The 23,315-nt window shown below is 44.2% G+C and overlaps 1 protein-coding gene across 1 annotated transcript; it reads right to left on the bottom strand.

The window, feature by feature from the left end:
* Positions 1-3,971: 3,971 nt before the first annotated feature.
* LOC106084965 (ubiquitin-conjugating enzyme E2-22 kDa) lies at positions 3,972-20,013 on the bottom strand. The gene is made up of 5 exons (XM_013248957.2): positions 19,572-20,013; positions 13,271-13,423; positions 13,130-13,212; positions 4,847-5,010; positions 3,972-4,771 (listed from the first exon to the last, which is right to left on the bottom strand). Exons 1-5 carry the CDS (start codon positions 19,635-19,637, stop codon positions 4,635-4,637), a joined length of 603 nt encoding a protein of 200 aa, XP_013104411.1. The 5' UTR covers positions 19,638-20,013; the 3' UTR covers positions 3,972-4,634.
* Positions 20,014-23,315: the final 3,302 nt, after the last annotated feature.

A 23,315-nucleotide genomic window follows, 5' to 3' on the forward strand; every position in this document is an offset into this window, starting at 1 on the left:
ATAGCAAGCAGCTTGCATATGTGTACACAAATGAGCTGTGTTAAGTTGGTTTAATTTGCTTACAGCGGCAGCATGTTGAATAATAACTCAAAGTAAAAATCTTTCCGTTATTTTTGTAACCAAATTCACTTTGAGGGCCTTGTTGAACATTTAAGAAAAATAAAGAGAAGTTGGAGTCCATACATGACACTTTGATGTACATAAGGATCCCCCTCCACTGATGATTTGGTTGTTGCTATAACAGTGTGTTGTATACTATCATCAGTCCGCATGGTTCTGCCGAATATACCGATCCATAAACTCTGCAACTAAGGTGATGGCATTTGGGTGTGAGTCGAATAGGTTTGGCTAGGCAGTTAAACTGGCTAGATAACGTGTATCGTATGCACCCATGTCATAATCGCGGCATAGATCCCGCACTTTGGCATCAATCCTAGCTGTATAGGAGTTGAGGCGGCTGCATCTGCGGCTGCGAATCGCAATTGATCCAGAACCATTCTGTTTTGCCGTGGTAGGTCAATTAATTCAGGGGCAATGGATGGCGGTCGTTCGCCAAATACCATATTTGCATGTGCTATCGCCGCCTGATCTACAGGTTCTCTCTTGTAGCGCTGAACCTTAAGCTCTAGATCATGTTGATTCTTCCCGATATCTCTAGGCGGTGGAGATCCACACCTATCCACAAGATGGTGATTGGGATGGTCTCTGCGAGTGTCAAGACCCAGGAACTAAGAAGGGGTGCGTCCACAGGGATCTGGGTCTGATTCGAGTGGGTCTAGCTGGGCAGTTAAACATGTGATGTGAATCGTGCGGTCCCTGGTTACAATCGGGACATACATCTTGCACGTCGGCATCAATCCTTGCTCTGTAGGAGTTGAGGCGGCTGCATCTGCCAGAACGTAATTGAGCCAGAACTACTCTGGTTTGCAGGGGTAAGTCAATTTCTTCAGGTGCAATGGGAGGCCGTCGTTCTCCAAGGACTACATACACCCGGTGTTGTTGTTGCAGCAGTGTGTTACACACTGAGGCGGCAGCCCTTGCCGATGAAAAACTTTATCGGGTCAATCCGGTACGTACAACCGGCTGCCATGGGATTGTTTCACCCGGTAGCCATTTACCGCATCTGCTACCGTATCTGCATGAATGTTGTATAGACCTGCATGATATGCCGCTTGATCTAGAGGTTCTCTCTTGTAGCGCTGAACCTCACGCTCTAGATCAAGCAGATCTAGAGTAGATCTAGGAACTCCTTGTTTCACTCTACGGTGCTTCGACTTCTTATCTCTATATTCCACAAATGACTGGCGATCATACAGATAATTCGCGACTCAACGTTTCAGGCCTGGCTGGAGGGACGAGTTAGCGATGTCGTCCTCAAATAGTTTGTCATGGCTGACCGTGTCGAATGCCTTCGGTAAGTCCAGTGCCACGAGGACCGTCCTATCACTTGATCTGGGCTGATTGAAGCCACGGCAAATGTGTGCGGTGATGGCATGCAAAGCAGTTGTTGTGCTATGCAGTCTTCGAAATGTTGATCATGTTGATACTCAGCGAATGGAAATTCTGCTATGTAATGAGTAATGTCTCATGCGTCTTTGCTAATGGTGAGAGAAGGGAGTTCGGTCTGTACGGCTCTCCCAAACTCGGGTCCTTTCAAGGCTTCAGTACCGGGATCACTATAAGAGTGTTCAAAGACAGGTTGAGGACAGTAGTAAGGTACTCAACTCCAAGTGAATCCAGATACTTCAACATCAATGTAGAGATTCATTCGGGGCGTTGGGCCCCGGCTCTGAGACCACAAATACGGCGAATGGCTCTCCTCCTTGCCCTGTCACTCTCGGGATGCACAATAAATTGACGGTTGAACAACCTGGCGCATCTCTTCGGATCAGTCACGGTTATTTCGCTAAAAGTGACTGAGATCCTGTCATCCCCCCAACCGGGGTTCGAGAGTGACTTAACAGTAGACCACAGCTTGCCTAAACCGGTGCCTTAGTTACATTGCTCCAAGTGTTCCAGCCACAAATTCCGCTTATGTTCGTTGACTACCCTGTTTATTTCCAGATTCAGCTCACTGATTCTGAGGTGAGTGGGGTCCATAATGAACCCCATCACGCTCGCCTGCGACTACCACTGCCTGCGCCAGAAAATTTGGCCGCACTTGGGGTATTCGACAGGCTGGTATAAAGCGAGCGGCTGCTGCGTAAATGATGTCTCGGAATTTCCTCTCGTCAACTAACACATCAGAGGGGGGTGGCAGTTCACTGAAGCGGCGATTGGTATACTCTTTGAAACCAGCCCATACGGCCTTCTTTTGGTTGTTAAACGTCCGGTGCTCAGAGGGGGCATCCTCATTCACCGTGCAAAACGTGCTCTGCCAAAGCTATGCCACACTGGACGTTACCTAGGAGAGAAAGCCATGAAGTGTAATGTGCATTAAAGTCCCCTAGAACCAGACAATTGTGGCCAGATAGTAGCCCACTTATGTCGGGGTTGTAAGCTTGGCCATTAATTGGGACACAGCTACCAACCGGCGGTATGTACACGTTGTATAGCTTTCTCTCGGCGGTACCGGACCTGGCTGCTATCCCCATGAACTCTATGTAGGGGTCACTAGCGTCAGGCGCAGGCGAGAATGGTGTATCCCAATCCCCCACCTCCATTCCTTGAGCGATTCTTACGTAGCACATTGTATCCGTGACAACTGTGCTATCTGCAGGTGTTGGTCAGCTTTGTCTCCTGGATCGCTCCGATCAATATGCTCTTCCGACTCATAAAATCCACAATCTCATCGATCTTGCCACGGAGACCGTTGCAGTTTAGTTGCAAAAATGATACTTTTTCCCGGCACTGGCCTGCCAATATTGGGCCTGGGCTGCTGCCATTGCGTACATTGGCGCACGGGAGAGGTCGGGGGGGGGGGGTCACATAGTGCGACGACGAGGACGCAGAAGGCTACGACGACAACGCTTGTGCCCCACTGCTGGCTTTGTTCGCACAGCATCTTGCAGCATATCCAGTATGACTATACTCCCGTGGTGAAGTGAGGCCAAAGCAAGATCAGAAATGTACCCACTCCATGCACCGGTTACACCTCATCGACACCGACCGATGGTGGAGGCGGTTCTGGCAAACCGAACAGAACCAGGGTCCGGGGTTCTTTTCAATCCCGGAGAGAAGGAAGAAGGCATTCCGGGATGTGCCTCTCCCATGACGAAAAAAGACGAACACGTACACTTAGGCGGCAGCCCTTGCCGATGAGGAGTTCCATCGGGCCAATCTGGTGCGTACAACCGGCTGCCATGGGATTGGCGCAACGGATGACATTCGTACACTGCTATTTGTGATGGTTGTTCATCGGCGACCAAGAATGCGACGAATGGCTCTTTTCCTTGCCCTGTCACTCTCGGGATGCTCAATATATATGGGCAGTTGAATAACGTGGCGCATCTCTTTGGATCGTGGGAGACGGATAACGCCCCCTACTTTCTATGGTGATTCTTATGAAAAATCTCAATTTTTTTTATATGGTTTATAATATTTTATGATTTATTTTCTCACTTTTATTTTATTTTTGTGGTTGTGGTTTTTGCTTTACAATCTAAACATGTTTTATTTTTATTATTTTATTAAAATAATTTAAATTAAATTTCTCTTAATCAAAATTCTGTTGTTGTATTTCATACGAACCCAAAAAAGGTAGACAAGATTTAAGAAAAATTCCACTGATCTACGACTGTGGATGTGGCTTAATTCGAAAGGTATGAATAACGCCTTGCTTTTGTAGGAAAAGAGAGAAACAATAAAATGGCTCAAACATTTATAGAATATCATCTTCATCTTGCTACAGAGTGGGAGCTAGTTGTAGGTGAAAAGGCCATAAGGGTTATTTGAAATAGTAAGCATTTGTCAATATGTATGCATGTAAGTAAGGCTTTTGGAAATATACACAAAAAATCTCAAAAAAAAAATAATAATAACAAATATTTTATTAAAATTTAAACAAAAAAGAAAACATAAAAAAAATTGGATTCGGACTTACAAAAGTTTCAACGGCCGCAATAATTTCTTTCAACAACAAATTTAAATGGAATTATAGATTACTCGATACTGATTAAAATCGAACTTAAAACAAATTGGATAGATTTCAACATGAATATAATAAGTTTCTAAACGTGGAAGGTGAGGGTTCGGGTTCGAGTTTGGGTTTGGGTTGGGGTTGGGGGAAGGATGCCGAGGACAGGGCAGCGGAGGCTTAAGGTTTGATAGTAAGGTTTAATAGTGAATCATAGTTTTTTGTAACGTTCTTCGTTTGCAATAAAAAAGATGTGCTTTGCTTACAAATGAAATATCCATGAGGGCTCTAGAGTAGACAGAATAGAAATGGAATACTCTTGGATGATTTGGCCTTTAAGCGCATCCAATGGGTAATCGTTTCTGAATAGGGTTTTCATTTGTTCTTTTATTTTTGTGTTTGTGTTCTGTGTTTGCCTTTTCTCCATCTCTAAGCGCTGATTATTCCAATTGTTGCTCGAACTTAAAATAATCCCCACGGCGCCAAGTCTTTACTTTGTTTTGGGAGGATAGGGAGATGTGAGGTGGCGGTGCTTTTGCTGGTGGTGCTGAAAATGAAGCTAACTGAAAAGACTCTCGGTTGCTTTTTCCAAATCCCAATTCTCTTTTGATAGAACCGCACGTGCATCATGCTCATCAATGCCCATATCCTTCAAACGCTGAATTTTAGCATCGCAGTCTGGGAATTTGTGGGGACCTAGAAAAAAAAAACAAAAACAAAAACCCATAATTCTTTTCGCATGGGCACATTAATATCATTTGCTAATTTTACCTCCTGCATAAACGTTAGTCCAATGCCTGGCTGTCGTAACGAATAGCTGATATTTATCTTTGTATTGGTAGGCGACTACTGCATCTTGGGGATCATCGGGTTCAGCGGCAGCCAATAAAGCCTGCAGTGACAACAAAACGGTACGTAATGTCATGGCAGCGGCCCTAAAAGGAATAAAGAAAAAGAAAAAATAAAACTTCAGTTAGAGCTTGTGCAAACACCATCAACCATAACAGCATCAATGGAACATAACTGGCGAGACCTAGTGGTCTCCATATGTACCCTAAGAAGCTGGAAAAGCGGAGCACGATTCCTACACAACATAAGTGTGTGAGCAATCCCAAGGCAGCCGGATGTACGTACCAGATTGTCCCGATGAAATCCTTCATCGGCAAGGCTGCCGCCTCAAAGTACAACCCACGGCTACGACAACAAAAACTACGATTTGAAAAAGAGAAAGAGCGACGCCACTGTTTTCTCAACAGTGCCCGGAGAGAAAATCATCATGGAAGCTTCTGATAATAAGATAAAACGAGTTTTATGAGGGTGGACAACAGTCATGCGGAATATGAGTCCCCACCATGTTCCGCTTTCTTCAAATAAATGTTGGCCCTGAACGTCCTCCTGATGTCAGGACGATTTAAAATTATTCTTATCCAGGAACCATTTCTTAGTACTTATTGGCAACATCTTACAAATCAATCTTAGGGACGTCCCGGATGTTTGGCGCTTCGTCTTGGACGTTTGGGATTGATGTCAGATTGTTCTGGATTTCGCTCCATCAAGGGATGGCGGGGAATGAAGCGGCTGACGAGCCGGCCAGGTTTCGGTCACTTATGTTGCTGTTGTAGCCAAATGTCTATATGTGGAGGTGGCGATCCTCGTCTAGCTCCTACAGGTGAGCAAGCTAGTTCCGGTCCAATGGACCGATCGCCGCAGGAACACATGGCCATTGGTTATTTAAAGGCGCCAACAACTCGCCATGTCATATCGAGCTTCATAGGCACTCAGTATTTATACCGCTGATTGTCTGCGACTGCAATTGCAGATACTCCGTGAGCATCCCACTATTCGCAACCTGTGGACGCACCTGGAAACTCGCAGCTAAGCTTCTCATGATAACAAGAACACCACACCGATCGGAGCTCAAAGTTCCAGCCTGTGTGGTGCTCATAGTTATCCCGTGCCAGGTTTGGGGGCTGTTGTCAGATTGTGCTGGGTTACGGGCCATCAGGGAATGGCGGGAACAATGCGGCTGACTGGCTGGCCGGGTTTGGATTCTGGATGGACTGAGGGAATACGACGCCGATGGTGAGCCGATGCGGCTGACTGGCTGGTCGGGTTTGGATTCTGGATGGACTCAGGGAATACGACGACGATGGTGAGCCCCTCTCTGTGTTGGCTGTTTGGGATGGTGGATTCCTACTGTCATGAATATGCTGACACTCGACTTGAGATAGCGTTGTAGGCAGCAGGGTTGTCAAGGTCCTGTGGCCGAGGTTCTCCGGAACGAGGACGTTGACGGTTCTTCAGGTGGGGAAGCGTGACCTTAGATTGTTGGTGGGATTCCTGATTGGCCATTGCAATGTCAGATCGCTGACATGGCGATGGGTTCATCAAGATGAAGATTTTTGCAGTGTCTGTGGCGATGAGGAGGAGTTAGCGAATGCTGAACATCTGCTGTGCCAGTGCCCTGTGATGACGGGGAGAAGGTGTATTATTATGGCTGAACACCTCTTCTCTTCACTGAGCTCTCTACAGTCTTTCGACCGCGTAGTCATTCTGAACTTCTGCAAGGGTCTGGTATGGCGTTTCTGAGCGCCGGGCCACGGAGATATCCCAGGGAATTGTAAAGCGGACAAGCTTGCGAGACTAGGAACTACCCTACTCATCAATCCCATGGCAGCCGGTTGTACGTACCGGATTGACACGATGAAGTTCTTCATCGACAAGGGCTACCGCCTCAGTGTATAACACACTGCTACAATACTGGAATCTGTGGGTATGCCTCAAGCGACATCTAAGAAAAGTTTTCAGGACCAGGCCCGAAGGACAACGAATGATAGATGGTCAAAAAGAGGGGGCTGTGAGCATTCCAAAACTATGTGGCATAATCTAGACTTGAGGAGGTCTACTGCTTTGCTGTCATTGGCTAGAACAGACGTCTCAGTCATTGTGTCCGTCATGACAGGTCACTGTATAATCGAAAAACAAGCAGAAGCTGTGAGGACATCGAAGAAGAAAAGACTATAGAACACCTTCTGTGTGTGTGTGTGTGTCCCGCACTATCAGTTAGAAGTAGTTCCACTTTAGGTTCTCATTTCTTTGAGAACCTGTCTGATTTAGCGGATGTGAACATTCGCAAGTTATTGGGCTTTTTAAAGCGATCTGGATGGTTCAACGTTAGGAACTAGAAGGCATCTTCATTCTTCTGTTCCTGTGGTATCACAATGGACGAAAACGTCTAAATGAATCTGATGGCAGACTGCCACTTAAATCTAACCTAACCGGGCATGGCTGACGGAGCGGGCCTCAATCGGTCAGACTTCTATCGGTCTCTATGCCGGCTTTTTAGTTTCCATTTTTATGTTTTTCTAATGGCGTTTCTCTCTCTTTTCTCTCCTATTTAATTTCTTTCTTTCAACTGCAGTTGCCGTTTAACCTTACCTATCCAAGAATCAAATCTAAAGTTGCTTGGAAAGGAAAGTCGCTTCTGCAGGTAAGAAGAATCTCAATGTGGATAGTAATGCCAATACACTTTAGCACCAACAATGAACACGTTCGTGATATTCAACAGAATCAAGCAGACGAAGTGTGGTTAGTCGGAGACTGAAACACCTTGCCTCCAGTTTTACTCCGGTGGATGAGAGAGGCTAGCCACAATCCGCATAAAAGCCAAATTCTTCAACATCAGCCTTATTTGTGCCCATGCCCCGACGGAAGACAAAGAAGAGCAGACCAAGGATATTTTCTACGAGCGCCTAGAGAGAGAATATGACCGCTGCCCCGCTTTTAATGCGAAAATAGAAGGAAGAAAGACATTTTTGGTCCAACAGTCGGAAAGTTTAGCCTCCACGAGATAACGTCCAGTAATGGGTTGAGGCTGCTAGATTTCGCCGCAGCAAAAAACATGGTAGTTAATAGCACCAGATCCCAACATATTTTATGTGGTTCTGAAGCATGGGTACTTGTGAAAGCAGATGAGGCAGTGCTTGGAGTATTTGAGAGAAAGATTCTTCGTAAAATGTGGCTTTGTGAATATTTTATATTCACAAAGCCACATGGCTGTCACCCGATCAAAACAAGAGAAACCAAATTGATCACGTTGTGATAGATGCAAGGCATTCATCCAGCGTGGCTTGGCGATGGCTTTGGTGCAGGCACATGCCGAGGATATGAAAAGAACATTTTACCCAACTGCTAGTGTCCGATGTTGGCGGCGAAGAGGATACCGCAGAACCAATCCCTGATGATGGTATAGAATGTTTACCACCTAGTCAGAATGAGGTCTAAGTAGAAGTAACCCGATTAAAGAACAACAAGGCAGCAGGAGCCGACGGGTTACCCGCTGAACTATTTAAGACCGGAGGCGACACGCTGATAAGGCGTATGCATCAGCTTATCTGGGCAATCTGGCTAGAAGAACGCATACCCGATGATTGGAACCTCAGCGTACTATGCCCCGTACACAAGAAAGGAGACAAGACGGAATGTGCCAACTACAGAGGAATAAGTCTCCTCCCCATCGCATACAAGATACTCTCGAGCGTACTGTGTGAAAGATTAAAACCTAAAGCCAATGAGATAATTGGGCCCTATCAATGCGGCTTTAGATCTGGTAAATCCATCCTAGACCAGATATTCACACTGCGCCAAATCCTGGAAAAGACCCGAGAAGGACAAATTAACACCTACCATCTCTTTGTTGATTACAAAGCCGCCTTCGATACTCCTTTACGTTCAAAGGTATTTCAAGCCATGTCTGAGTTTGCTATCCCTGCTAAATTAATACGACTCTGCAGGATGACACTTGCTGATATGCGTTCCTCAGTAAGAATAGGAAAGAATCTCTCCGAACCATTTAATACCAAACGAGGTTTCAGACAAGGAGACAGCCTATCGTGTGATCTCTTTAATATCCTGCTGGAGAAGATTATACGAGATGCAGATGTGAATAGATATGGAACACTAATCACAAGAGTACACATGCTACTCGCCTATGCCGTCGACATCGATATCATAGGTCGGTCACCGGAAGTAGTAACTGCAGCCTTTGAAAGAACCGAAGAGAGTCAGTGAAAATGGGTCTGGCAGTAAATGGAGAAAAGACGAAAAGGATGGTTTCAACTCCCAAAAAGCCTTGCACAACCAAGCAGTTAAAGAGAATGGAGAAAGTTGGGAACCACAACTTTAAGACAGTCAGTAACATTATCTACCTCGGCACCGCCGTAACCGAAACGAATGACACCAGTTTTGAGATAAAGCGAAGAATAATACTGGCAAACAGATGCTACTTTGGACTTAGTAAGCAGTTTAGAAACAAGGCCATCTCTAGACAGACGAAGACTACACTTTACAAGACACTGATACTACCCGTGCTGTTATATGGTTCTGAAGCATGGGTACTTGTGAAAGCAGATGAGGCAGTGCTTGGAGTATTTGAGAGAAAGATTCTTCGTTAAAAATATGGACCAGTTTGCGTTAACGGAGAATATAGGCGACGTATGAACCATGAGCTGTATGAAGAAGATAGCATAGTTACACGCATCAAAATACAATGGTTGCGTTGCTAGGTCATGTTGTCAGAATGGATGAAGAAGCTCCAGCAAAGAAGGCAAACACGGTGGTACATGCAAACCGGGCAGACCAAAAGCCCGATGGAAAGATCAAGTGGTGGGAGACACCTCGAAACTTGGTGTCAGAGATTTTAGAATGAGCGCAGAAGATCGAGGCGCTTGGAACGCTATTCTACGTTCAGCTAGTGGAACAAATATTCTGTCATAGCCAATTAAAGTAAAAGTAAGTAAGCAGGCGAAAGGTAGACTACAAAACACTGCTACAACAGCAGCCCCAATTACATGGCTGCCAGTTGTACGTATCGGATTGAACTGATGAAGCCCTTCACGGGCAAGAGCTGCCCCCTCTGTATACAATACACTGCTATAACAAGAACAGTGAGAGGCTGGGCGGCACCGGCTCTTGCTTAAATACTTAGGGCCTGTGATATTCGATATGACAAAGCGTCCTAGAGCCAAACCAAGGCGACAAACAGCAACAGAACTGGTTGGTGTAAAGAAGGATTGCAGAAGACTCTTAAATGGGAAGTAAGCCACAAGGTATTAAGCGAATGCTCATCCGGGACGAGATGGCACTACAGGGCTTAAAACTCTGATCTCCGATTTGTGTGGTTTTCATCTTCATAACGAAAAACTCAGCTGAGAACTACCGGGTCCATTTCCACAGATTGCGGATAGTGCTATGCTGTGTTTGCGGAGTACCTGCAATTGCAGTCGCTCATACTCCCTTTTTTTTTGTTGTAGGAATTCATCGGGTCAATCCAGTACCTACAACCAGCTGCCATGGGATTGGTAATATCTAGTGAAGAAAGACAGAACGCCATTGAATAACCAATGGTCATAACGTTCCTGCAGCGATCGTTTCTGTGGACCGGAACGAGCATGCTCACCTATAGGAGCTTGACGAGAATCGCTACCTTCACATCCAAATTTGGCTACAACAACAACAACCAATGGACCCATCTGAATGCCAAGGGCACGTTCAAAGGTTGCGGATAGTGGGATGCTCCGTAAATGGAGTAGCTGCAATTGCAATCGCTTCCCCCGGCGATCGGCCCTATCTACTGAAAAAAACTTGCTCAGCTATGGAGCTTGACGAGGTTCGCTACCTGCACATACATATAACAACAATAACGACATGGATGTCTATACAAACATATGTAGCTGGAACACTTGGAGCAATGTAACTTAGGTACCAGTTTAGGCAAGCAGTAGTCTACGGTTAAGTCACTCTCGAACCCGAAGTGATGACAGGACCTCAGTCACTTTTAGCGATGTAACTGTGACTCACCCGAAGAGATGCGCCAGTTTATTCAACTGTCAATTTATTGAACATTCCAAGAGTAACAAGGCTAGGAGGAGAGTCATTCGTTATCCGTTGTCTCCGAGCCGATGGACTGTCATCACAATTTACCGTGGACGAAGTAACGAATGTCATGTGTGGCGCCAAGTCACCCAAGACGTTGAGGCCTGACGTAATCTCTACACTGATGTTGAAGATTCTTGATCTACCTGAAGTCGAGTACCTTACAACTGTCCCCAACCTGTCTTTGGGTACCCTATAGTACCCTATGTCTGGATGATGGGCAGAGTGAGCACGTTACAGAAGAACGGAAAGGACCCAAGTAAGGTGCGGTGATATCTCCGGCACTATTTAACCTCTACCTATCCTCCATTCGATCACCTCCAGACGGCATAGATATGGTTTTATATGTTGTTGGTGTTGTAGCCACATTTTCAAGTCAAGCTCCTGTAGGTGAGCAAGCTCGTTCCGGTCCAAAGGACCGATCACCGCGGGAACAGGGTGGCCATTGGTTATTTGAAGACGCCCAGTAGCTCACAGCTAAGGTTCTTGTGACTGCAATGAACATCCAAAAGATCGGACCTCAATGTTCTGGCCTGTGTGGTGCTCCGAGCTATCCCGTGCCGGGATGGCTTTATATGCCCACCCATTGTTGACATCTGCTGTAGGTTAAACGTCTACCTCAACGAACTTGCCGCTTACTTCGCTACAAGAGATGTGAAGATATCTGCCACCAAATCTTCAGCCATATTGTTCACTACATACACACATGAGGTGGATGGTGAACTGAGTGTGATAGTCGATGGAGTAACGATTCCGACTATCAATTCTCCTTACATGCCTCAGCAACTTGTCATTAGGTCAAAAGTAGAAACAAGGTCCTCAAGTCACTCGCCGACAGCACTTGGGGTGCTGACAAAGAAACTGTATTGGCCACTTGCAAAGCAATTGCTCGGTCTGTGGTAAGTTATGCAACGCTGTTGCTATGTAAGTTATGCAACGCGGTCTCGTCACCTCTGTGACACACAGTGGAATAATATTCGGATCTATCAGTATCCCGCTCTTTGAACTGCGACGGGCTGTCTACTCAGTTCTCACGTGAACCATTTCCGTCAAGAGACAAAGATCCTACCCGTGCAAAGACATAACAACATGCTGTCTAAGCCATAACTCCTGGGCTGTTATCGCAGGAAGCATCCAAATCATCATCTTGTGGATAAGTATCCACAGCATAGAACCCTTAAAGTGGATCTACAAAATCTAAAGCGTGAGGTTCTGCGCTTCAAGAGAGAACCTCTAGATCAAGCGGGTCTAGATAACAGCAATGCAGACACCGTAGCAGATGCGGTGAATGTGGTCCTACAGGGTGAATGTGGTCCTTGAAGAATCATTACATCTGAGGTAATTGACCTTCTCCGGCATACCAAAGTAGTTCTGGCTCAATCACGATACGACAAATGCAGGTGCCTCAACTCTTACAGAGCCATCAAATCTTGATGCCAACGTGCATGATGTGTGTCCTAGGACCACACGACACACATCATCGGTTTAACTGCCCAGCCAAACCTGCTCGATTCATACCGAGCTCCCTTTGGAGGCACCACATCTTAGTGGAAGAGTTCCTGTATGTGGACATTCAACAGTACTAAGCAGACGAAAGATAGAATACGATACGTGGAACTTGACGATGTTCGCTACCTCCACAAACAAGCCAGGCTCAATTCCATGGCAGCCTGTAGTTGCTGTGATGGCCGGTTTATTGTCTGTAAAGATGTTCACATTCGACGTCCTCGCGTTAACATTATACTATGGTTGCCCAAAAAGTAATTGCGGATTTTTTAAATGAAAGTAAATGCATTTTTAATAAAACTTAGAATGAACTTTAATCAAATATACTTTTTTTACACTTTTTTTCTAAAGCAAGCTAAAAGTAACAGCTGATAACTGATAGAAGAAAGAATGCAATTACAGAGTCACAAGCTGTGAAAAAATTTGTCAACGCCGACTATATGAAAAATCTGCAATTACTTTTTGGGCAACCCGTGCCGCAGTGTCTCCAGTGTGGTCTCACGTATTCAATCCGAAGCGGGCACAATTGATTAAATTGTCTAAGCTAATCAGATTTCAGATAATATCAGCTAAGCTACGTTCAATGGTACATAAATTTCTATATACATGACTTACCAATTATCTTTTAAAATATCCAAACAGATGGCACCTGTAACGGATGATATATTAGGATGCCAAATTTTTGTTATAAAACGAACCTGCAATAGAAAAGTACACGTTATGTATGTATTTTCCTGCTTCGAGTTTTCACTTTACCTTTGGAGGATTGAAGGGATAAGTTTCGGGCACTTTAATTTCCAGTACAAATGTACCACCTTCATATGGTGTATCGGGTGGTCCAGCAATTTCACCACGTAATTCAGTCCAGCTGTCGTTGATTAGTTCAATTTTAATAGAGCACTGTACAATCTGAAAGAAAGTTTAAGTGAAATATTAGGCATTGGTTTCATTAGAACCTAAAATGATATTCCTCAGTTGTTTGCTTTTGTATCATCTCACATTCTTTTAATGTTTGCCTCACCCAAACATGATTTAAGAAATTTTTGTTGCTACATACGTTGTTGTTGCTGTAGCCACATTTGCATGTGGAGGTGGCGATCCTCGTTAAGCTCCTGTAGGTGAGCAAGTTCGTTCCTCGATCGCCGCGTGAACTAGATGGGCATTGGTCATTTAAAGGCGCCAACAACTCGCCTTGTCATACCTAGCATCATAGGCACTCAGTATTTGTGCAAGAGTCGGTGCCACCCGACCTCTCACTGCGATTCTCCGCTCGATACCACTGATTGTCCGCGATTGCTAAGCTTCCACAGCTAAGCTTCTCGTGACAGCAATGAACACCACACAGATCAGACCTCACTATTCTAGCCTGTGTGATGCTCACAGCTATTCCGTGTCGGAAGAGCATTCCACTATCCTCAACCTGTGGACGCGCTCGGTAGCAGCTAAGCTTCTTGGAGGTCACAGATTGGAGGTCAAATTTCCAGTATACCACAACTTACCAATGTAGACTGCAAGTGTCATATTCGGGAGCGTACAGAGAAGGCTCATAGCTCCCGGCGTGGGTTAACTATGAGCATCTCACAGGCTGTAACTCTATTCTATGTGATGTTCTACGTTGTTACAAAAAGCTTAGCTGGGAGCTACTGGGAGCATCCACAGGTTGCGTATAGCGGAAGGCTTCATACGGAGTAGCTGCGACTGCAGTCGCGAACAATCAGCGGTATCGAGTGGAAAGTCTCAGTGAGAGGCCGGGTGGGACCGGCTCTTCTTAAAATACTAAGTGCCTATGATTCACGATACGACAGGGAGAGATATTGGCGTCTTTAAATTACCAATGTCCTTAATGTTCCCGGGACGATCGGACGTATAGACCGGAACGAGCTAGCTCGTCTATAAGAGCTTGACGATTATCACCACCTCCACATGCAAATGTGGCTACAACAACAACTATATGTGTTGTTGTTGTAGCAGTCTGTTATACACTGAGGCGGCAGCCCTTGCCGATAAAGAACTCCATCGGGTCAATTCGGTACGTACAACCGGCTGCCATGGGATTGACACAATATATACGGATCGTTTGCTCGAAATGAGGCCAAATAAGTGCGCGGATAGTCCACTGGCTCTACAGGAGCGTGATTAGACCAATATTAACTAAGACCTCAGCAGTTCGGTGCACTGCACACTAGAGCACTGGAGACTATTCTAGATATTCGATCCATAGGCATACAGATTAAGTATGAGGAAGCCACTGCGACTATGAGACTAACGGTGATGGGAGAATGGATAAAGGATAGGAGCAGTTCATACCATTGTGGTAGAATCAGGGCGACGATAGGTAACCTGGCGGTCACCTAAGACGACATTTGAGGTCGAGTGCGAGGCACTGCACATTCTTGGATCGACGGAGTTCTGGTATTGCCATCAGGGAGGTTAATGCCACACGAATATATATACAACAACAACAACAACAACAGCGAAAGAGCCTGTGTTCTACATTGAGATCTGTCTCCGATCTTGGCGATCACGAAATGCCTTAAGTGATATACTAATAACGCAAAAGCGTCGAGTGTATACATCTGTACAAACAACAAACTGGCCATCAAAGCCATCACAAAATGCACGGTTAGGCCACGAAAAGTCGTGGAATGTGATGAGATCAATGCCTTCTCTGAGGATTCCACTATCCGCATTGTTTGAGTGACGGGCCATAGCGGAGCAAGGAGGATCAAAAGAACAGGAGATTTGGACCACAGGACTGCCGTCAGAAAAGTAGCTTAATCAGAGTTAACGGCGTGGGTGACGAACGAGCGTGTATTACTGTGGAACAGTGAAACAGTGGTTAGGACAACGAAAAACTTATGGAAAAGCCAGGATCGTGTGAGGACTACGAGCGCATTTATACAGAATAGGTGCGGCGTGTAATAACACGAGATAGGTGTGAACAACACACAGGCAAGAACTTTAACGTCAAATCTGTGTGGTGCGCATAGCTGTCACGAGAAGCTTTGCTGCGAGCTACCGAGTGTGTCGCCAGGTTGCCCATAGTGGCAGTAACGAATAATCAGCTGTATCGACCGCCTAAATACTGAGTGCCCATGACGCTCGGTATGGCAAGGCGAGTTATTTTAAATACCCAATGAACACCATGTTCCCACGATCCCTTGGACCGAAACGAGCTTTCTCACTTACAGTAGCTCGACAAGAATCGCCACCTCCACATGCAAATGTGGCTACAACATCAACAGCGTGTAGGGCACATATGGAAGATGATGTTGTTGCTGTCGCAGTGTATTGTACACTGAGGCGGCAGCCGTTGTCGATGAAGGAAGGTCAATCCGGTACGTACTACTGGAAGTCATGAGATTGTATGGAAGATGATGATACTTTGGAGCGTTTTCTTTGTCGTTGTCCGGTTTTTCGTAACTCACAGACTCCGGCACTTAGGTTGGAACACTATACCTAGAACCAACTTATGGGCGTGGAATGGAGAAAATTAAGGATTTTGTGAGTGACAGAGAATTCCTGGTTTAGATATTTCCTAGATTAGTTTTTAGTATTCAGAGGTACAATAAAGCTGATGTTGTTGTTGTTGTAGCAGTTTGTTGTGTTCTATCTTTCGTCTGCTTAATTATGTTGAGTGTCAAGACCCAGGAACTCTGCGACTAAGATGGGGTGCGTCCACAGGGATCTGGGTCTGAGTCGAGTGGGTCTGGCTGGGTAGTTAAACAGGTGACATGTATAGTGCGGTACCTGGTTACAAGCGGGACATACATCTTGCACATCGACATCAATCCTCAAGTCTGTAGGAGTTCAGGCGGCTGCATCTGCCAGAACGTTATTGAGCCAGAACTACTATGGTTTGCCGGAGGAGGTCACTTTCTTCAGGTGCAATGGGAGGCGGTCGTTCTCCAAGGACTACATTCACTCGGTAGCCATTTACCGCATCTGCTACCGTGTCTGCATGAATATTGTCTAGACCTGCTTGGTATGCCGCTTGATCTAGATCATGTAGATCTACCTTAAGGCTTCTGGGCGATAGATATCTATCCACAAAATGATGATGTGGATGGTCTCTGCGATAACAGCCCAAAAGGTATTGCTTTGACACCATGTAGTTATGTCTTCGCACTGGTAGGATCTTTGTCTCCTGATGGAGGTGATCCACATGAGAACTAAGGAGGCAGCCCCTCGCAGTTCGGAGGGCTGCATTCTGACAGATCTGAATATTATTCCACTGCGTGTCACAAAGTTGACGAGACCACACTGGCGCTGCATAACTTACCATAGACCGGCCAATTGCTTTGTACCTGGTCAACAAGGTTTCTTTGTCTGAACCCCAAATGCTGCCAGCAAGTGACTTAAGGACCTTGTTTCTACTTTTGACTGTATTGCAAATTGCTGTGGCAAGTGGGGAGAATGTGTAAGAGCTGTCAATTGTGGAGGATAGGTAGAGGTTAAACAGTGCCGGAGATATCACCCCACCTTGGCGAACTTCCTGTTTCACTCTACGGTGCTCCGACTTCTTATCCCTGAATTCCACAAAGACTGGCGACCACACAGATAATTCGCGACCCAGCGTTTCAGGCCTGGCTGGAAGGACGTGTTGGCGATGTCTTCAAATAGTTTGTCGAATGCCTTCGATAGGTCCAGTGCTACGAGGACCGTCCTATCCCATGGCCTGGGCTGATTGAAGCCACGGCAAATGTGTGCGGTGATGGCATGCAAAGCAGTTGTTGTGCTATGCAGTCTTCCAAATCCATCAACATGGCTCGGCGAATGGAAATTCTCCTCCGAGGCTCGGGAGGAGTAATGCCTCAAGTGTCTTTGCTACTGGTGAGAGAAGGGAGATGGGTCCGTACGACTCCCCCACTCCTTTGAAGGCTTCAGCAGCGGGATCGCTCTTCCCATTTTCAAGACATCGGAAACTATAAGAGTGTTCAAAGCCAGGTTGAGAACAGTAGTAAGGTACTCAACTCCAGGTAAATCCAGATTATTCAACATCAATGTAGAGATTCCGTCGGGGCCCAACGCCTTCGATGATTTGGCGCCACGGATAACATTCGTAACTTCGCCCACGGTAAATTGTGATGGCTGTCCATCGGCTCGGAGACCACGGATACGGCGAATGGCTCTCCTCCTTGCACTCTCTCTCGGGATGCACAATAAATTGACGTTGGAACAATCTGGCGCATCTCTTCGGATCAGTCACGGTTACTTCGCCAAAAATGATTGAGGTCCTGTCATCCCGTCTACCGGGGTTCGAGAGTGACTTAACAGTAGACCACAGCTTGCCTAAACCGGTGATGATTGAGGGTAAAATCTCTGGGCTGTAAAAATGGTGCTAAAAACACAAAAACCTCCTTTTTCTGGTTAAAGTTCGGCGTTTCGAGATCATGATGTCATTCAGCCGTTGAAGCTCTATGATTATAGGATTGTGTTGCCTGATCGTTTCTATGTACAGGAACGACCCAGACCTCATGTATAGGGTGGCCAAGGATAGCAACCATCATGCCGTAGCAATATTATTTTGTCTGCTATTTTTTACCCTATGTTGAGAAACTTCAAAGACTCACGTCATCATTCCTTAAACCAGCCTTCATATTTCTTTTCCTGATATGAATTGTGCAATTTTCTTTCCAAATGGTGCACAAAATGAAAAAAGGTTGTTGTTGTAGCCACATTCTCATGTGGAGGTGACGATACTCGTCAAGCTCCTGCAGGTGAGCAAGCTCGTTCCGTTCCAAAGGACCGATCGCCTCGAGAATAGGGTGGCCATTGGATATTAAAAGGCCCGAATAACTCGCCTTGTCATATCGAGCATCATAGGCACTCCGTATTTGTACAAGAGCCGGTGGCGCCTCTCACTTAGACTCTCCGCTCGATACCGCTGATTGTCCGCAACTGCCATTGCTGCTACTCCGTATGGAGCCATCCACTATCCTTCTCGCGACAGCAATGAACACCACACAGATCGGACCTCTCTATTCTAGCCTGTGTGGTGCTCATATATATCCCGTGCCGGGTTGTATGCGTGAATTACTCTCCATATTTTTTTATAATTCTCTCTTTCAGCCCCATTTAGCGTAAAGGAAATTTTAATTTTTTGCACCGCTGTTATATAGTATGTTATATAGAACAAATCAATGAAGTGCAGAGGTTAGCATTTTCGCCGTTGACGCTGAACGCATGGGTTCGAATCCTGGCGATATTATAAAAAAAAATGTTCGGCGGTGGTTATCACCTCCTAATGCTGGCGCCTATATGAGGTACTTCAAACGATGGCGACATTTTTAAGGTACTATGCCATGTAAAAACTTCTCCACAAGAGGTGTCGCAGTGCGGCACCCCTTTGGACTCGACCATAAAAAGGAGGTCCCTTATCATTGGACTTAAATTTGAATCGGACAGCACTCATGCATACATATGAGAGAAGTTTGCCCCTTTTCCAAATTTGCATATAGAACCACATTCAAATAAAAAAAAATCACACATGGTCACCTTAATCAAACTTAATTTATTCGTAACAATTCGATGCTGTTGGATTTATTAAAATTCCCATAGAACATAGATATCAATAACAACAATTAAAAGCGGAAGATAAAAAAAACAATTTATGCACAATGGAACCAGGATATATTTTGGTTTGCTATATGGCAGAAGGAGGTGAATCATCATTTAACACAAATGACAAAATGACAGGATTATAAAACACAACAAGAAAGACGATTGGGCGATACCACGCACTGCCAAAGAAAGCAATATAGGAATATGTATGAAACATTTTGTGAAACAACGACAAGGCCAACCACAACTCAAAATAGAAAATAAAAACTATTAAAAAACATATAAATCAAAATTCACACCAACAACATCATCCCGGACAGCTGACAAGAGACAAAGCAAACAATTAGGTTAGGAGCCAACAAAAAGAAAACACACTTCAAGAACCCTGCCCCTAAAAAAACACCCAACACAGAGAATTAATCGGTCAAAAACTTAGGAACTCTAAACTGTAGTAAATAGAATGCGGAAAAATCAATGCCATGACCAATTTTACCTCCTCGCTGCGCATAACTTCCTTGAATTCGCGCTTTATGCGTGATACTGCCATATTCACTGCCATGCTGACGATAATGGGTTGCTACTGGTGGTCTTGGAAACTTTAGGTTGTTTGGTGTGACGTTCTCAACTTCTTTCTTCCTGTATTGGTTCCCAATGCAACTTTGACCCTCAGTTCACGATATTCTGATTTTCTATCTTTTTCGTAGTCTTTTTTTTAATTTTGTATGCTTGCTATTGTACAATTGTTTTTGTTTTAGTCTTCTTTCGTTTCTTCTTTTGCTGCTGTTAAAAACACAAACACACACAATCACAACAGAGGGAATATAAATAAGATTTGCAAAATTTTTTATTTTTTTTTTGCAAATGCAAATGTTAATGTTTTTGTACAAATTTTTGTTCTCCGATTTCCACTTCTAATTTTTGTGACGCATATTTACACCATTCCAACACATACTTGAGAATGAGGGACATGTCGCTGAGTCATATTAAACAAAGCAAGGTACATTTATTGAGATAACCAGCTAGCCCAAGATGTACGCGAATCTAGATTTGCGACGAGATTTCGGAAATCTCGTGTTTTGCAAAGAGGTTTCCCATACATTTTCAATGTGAGGAAATCTACATATTTGAGAGGAGATTTGCATCAAATCTCCTTCCAAATTCAAATGCAACATTGCGTTTGCTTTGAATACCGGTTATTATTGGGATTTTTAGGCAGCATACTTTCTTAACATCTGTCAATTTCTTAATTGCTGACCGCAATGTCTATGCTGAACACAATAAAAATGCTTATCATAATAAAAACGCTGTCAAAAACGTCACTGTTGACAAATAAAGACAGCGTAAATCGTAGTAGAAACGGGTTTCGAGATTATCTCAAATCAAGTGGATTTGAGATCTAGTGGAAACATGGTTTAAACCTAAAGGCTGGTACTATGTTCAATTTCCGCAAAATATTCGCTTGCATATACGCAGCTCAAATGAAATTTCCTTTGCGTTACAGGGTGACATAAAAGCCAATGGTGAATTTTTCTTCCAATTACGAATGATATTGTATGTTTTAATAGCTCTATACATGGCTGAATTATTTTAAAGATTGTCTAATTTGTACAGCAACATAAAAACCGTATGGTGAAACCGCCATCTTGCCATTAAGCTGATCGACATTTTGCCAACACAAACCAAGAAATGTGCGTGCGTGTGTGTGTACGTGTGCAGAAAGTATGCGTATGTGAGCACGCTGATAGAAATATGACGGTACTTTGCCAATACCGCCTGGTATTACTATAGGTCTCTTCCCGTACTTTTCCAGTACAAATTGCAGGAGAGTAAGAGCCAATTTACTCTCTTTAAAAATTTTTCAAACAAAACGCGAACGACTTCCAGTAAAAATGTGCAGATAAACAGCTGATTTTTGTTTTGGATGGTTTTTTATTTGCTTGCTTGGAAAAAATACTTTTTAAATAAAAAATGTTGGCGATAATTTGAGATATTTTCCTTAGATAAACAGCAACTTATTCGTCCGGGAGTAAAAAGGCTAGAAAAGGAGCAATTCGTGTATCCGAAATCTCCGTGCAGCTGGACAGCCATCACAAATTACGGTGCAATCCCATGGCAGCCGGTTCAACGTACCGCATTGGCCCGATAGAGGCTTTCAGTGTAAAATACACTGCTAAAACAACAACAACCGTGCACGAAGCTACGAATGTCATTCGTGGCGCCAAGCCGCGCAAGGCGCTAGTTCCAGACAGAATCTCTACACTGATGCTGAAGAATCTGTATCTGCCTGGAGTCGATTACCTTACAACTGTCCTCAGCCTATCTGAACACTATTATAGTACCCGATGTTTGGAAGATAGACAGTCTGAACCCGCTACTGAAACTTGAAGAGGACACGAGCAAGGGGGAGTCGTACAGACCGATCTCCCTTCTCTCATCAGTAGCCAAGATGCATGAGGGAATACTCCTCCCGATCCTCTCGTTGGGCAATTTCCCAACGAAGACATTTCGAAGGCTGCATAGGACTACAACTGCTTTACATGTCATCACCGTATACAAAGGTACACTTGTTGTGCAGACAAAGATACCTTGAACTAACCATCTAATGTTTTTGGACATTGTGGCTAGATAAATTCCTACGACCACTGATGTGAGGCTAAGGGAGCTTTCTCAAGCTACGAACACTTTGTTATCATTGAAGAAATCTGTATCCGTTCACAATTGGCAGACTAATTTGCACAAAATTTTTCTAATCCCACTGTGCGTCACTTGTTTAACTGCCCAGCTGGAGCCACTCAATCCAATGTCAGCATCTTCCCTCCTTAACAAATTCAAAGAAACGGCGTTGGTTTCATCGTAGCTCTCCGATGAGGATGATTCCAATAAAACACTTAAGAAACCCATAATTTTTGGTGTCTGGAAGGATACAATGTTTGATTTTTTATAATGATTTTCCAAATAATTCCGCAAATTTTGCACTTACTTTCTAATGTAGAAAATTACAATTTCATTTGTCGAGCTTTCTGTACCTGAACACTTGCTGCTGCCTTGAATCCTCATTAAAAGTAAATAAAAATGAAATAAATTTAATAATTACAAATAAACAATATTTATATTGTTTACTTACCTCTGCCTTTTTGATCCATTTTGGCGTTAACTTTTGTATTTTCAAGTAACGGATGCTTTTCTGAAAACAGCTGACCTTTACGAAACATCTGTTCAAAATTGCAAATTTCTGCTGGCAAAAAAAGTCCCAGTAAGAATTTGCAGGTTCTCTATTTTGAAACTGTCAAAATTTGCACTCACTGGGAGTGAGAAAGCAGACGATTTGGTAGTCTAAGCCAGTGAACTGCCGTCAATAAACTTATTTAACCCGAAGCCTTACGGGTCGACGAAGTCCGAATTAAAGGTGTGGGTGACGAATGCGCATGTAACCATGTGGAATTGCGAAGCGGTCGGTAGGACGTCAAAAATCTTATGGGGAGATGCAGATCGCGAGAAGACGAGACTATTACTGAAAGGAAGTAAGAAGGAGGTCAGTATAGCTTTCGGTATCATGTCGGGACACATAGGACTATGAGGTCACTTATGTAAAATCCGTGCGGCAAGTGATAGCATGTGTAGTGTAAGCTGAGAAGATCAGACGTTGGAGCATTTCGGATGTCATTGCCCAGCTTTCACGTTTAACAGATACCGGTTGACCACATTATGGCAAATTGCTCACAATCGGACGAACATAAATATGGGAGCTACATCTAAATCTAAACCGACTTCGATCAAACTTCTTAGATACTGTGTTAGTCGTAAATAAAAGCGTTATGCAATAAATGCGTTTGCAGGGTTTTTAGAAATGAAAATCGGGTGATTTATATATATTAAAGCTATATATAAATCTGAACCGATTTCTATGAAATTCACCAGTAATGTCAAGAGTCAGAAAGAAAATTCCTTTCAAATGTGGAGAGAAACGGTTAACAAATGCTCACATTATTGAAATGTTAATCCAAATCGGAAGAACATATGTGTATATGGGAGCTATATCCAAATCTGAATCGATGTTATCCAATTTCAATGGGCTTCTTCTCTTGGCTTAAAAAAATGCCTGGGTCAAATTTGGAGATTTAATGCAAATTTGCCCATGAACATTTACGTAAGGAACAGGGACAACCTTTCCACAAATCAATGAGTGCTATCTGATTCAAGTTTAAACTCAATGATACGGGGCCTTTCTTTTAATAGC

Source organism: Stomoxys calcitrans, chromosome 1 (assembly GCF_963082655.1).
Source record: "Stomoxys calcitrans chromosome 1, idStoCalc2.1, whole genome shotgun sequence".
NCBI lineage: Eukaryota > Metazoa > Arthropoda > Insecta > Diptera > Muscidae > Stomoxys > Stomoxys calcitrans.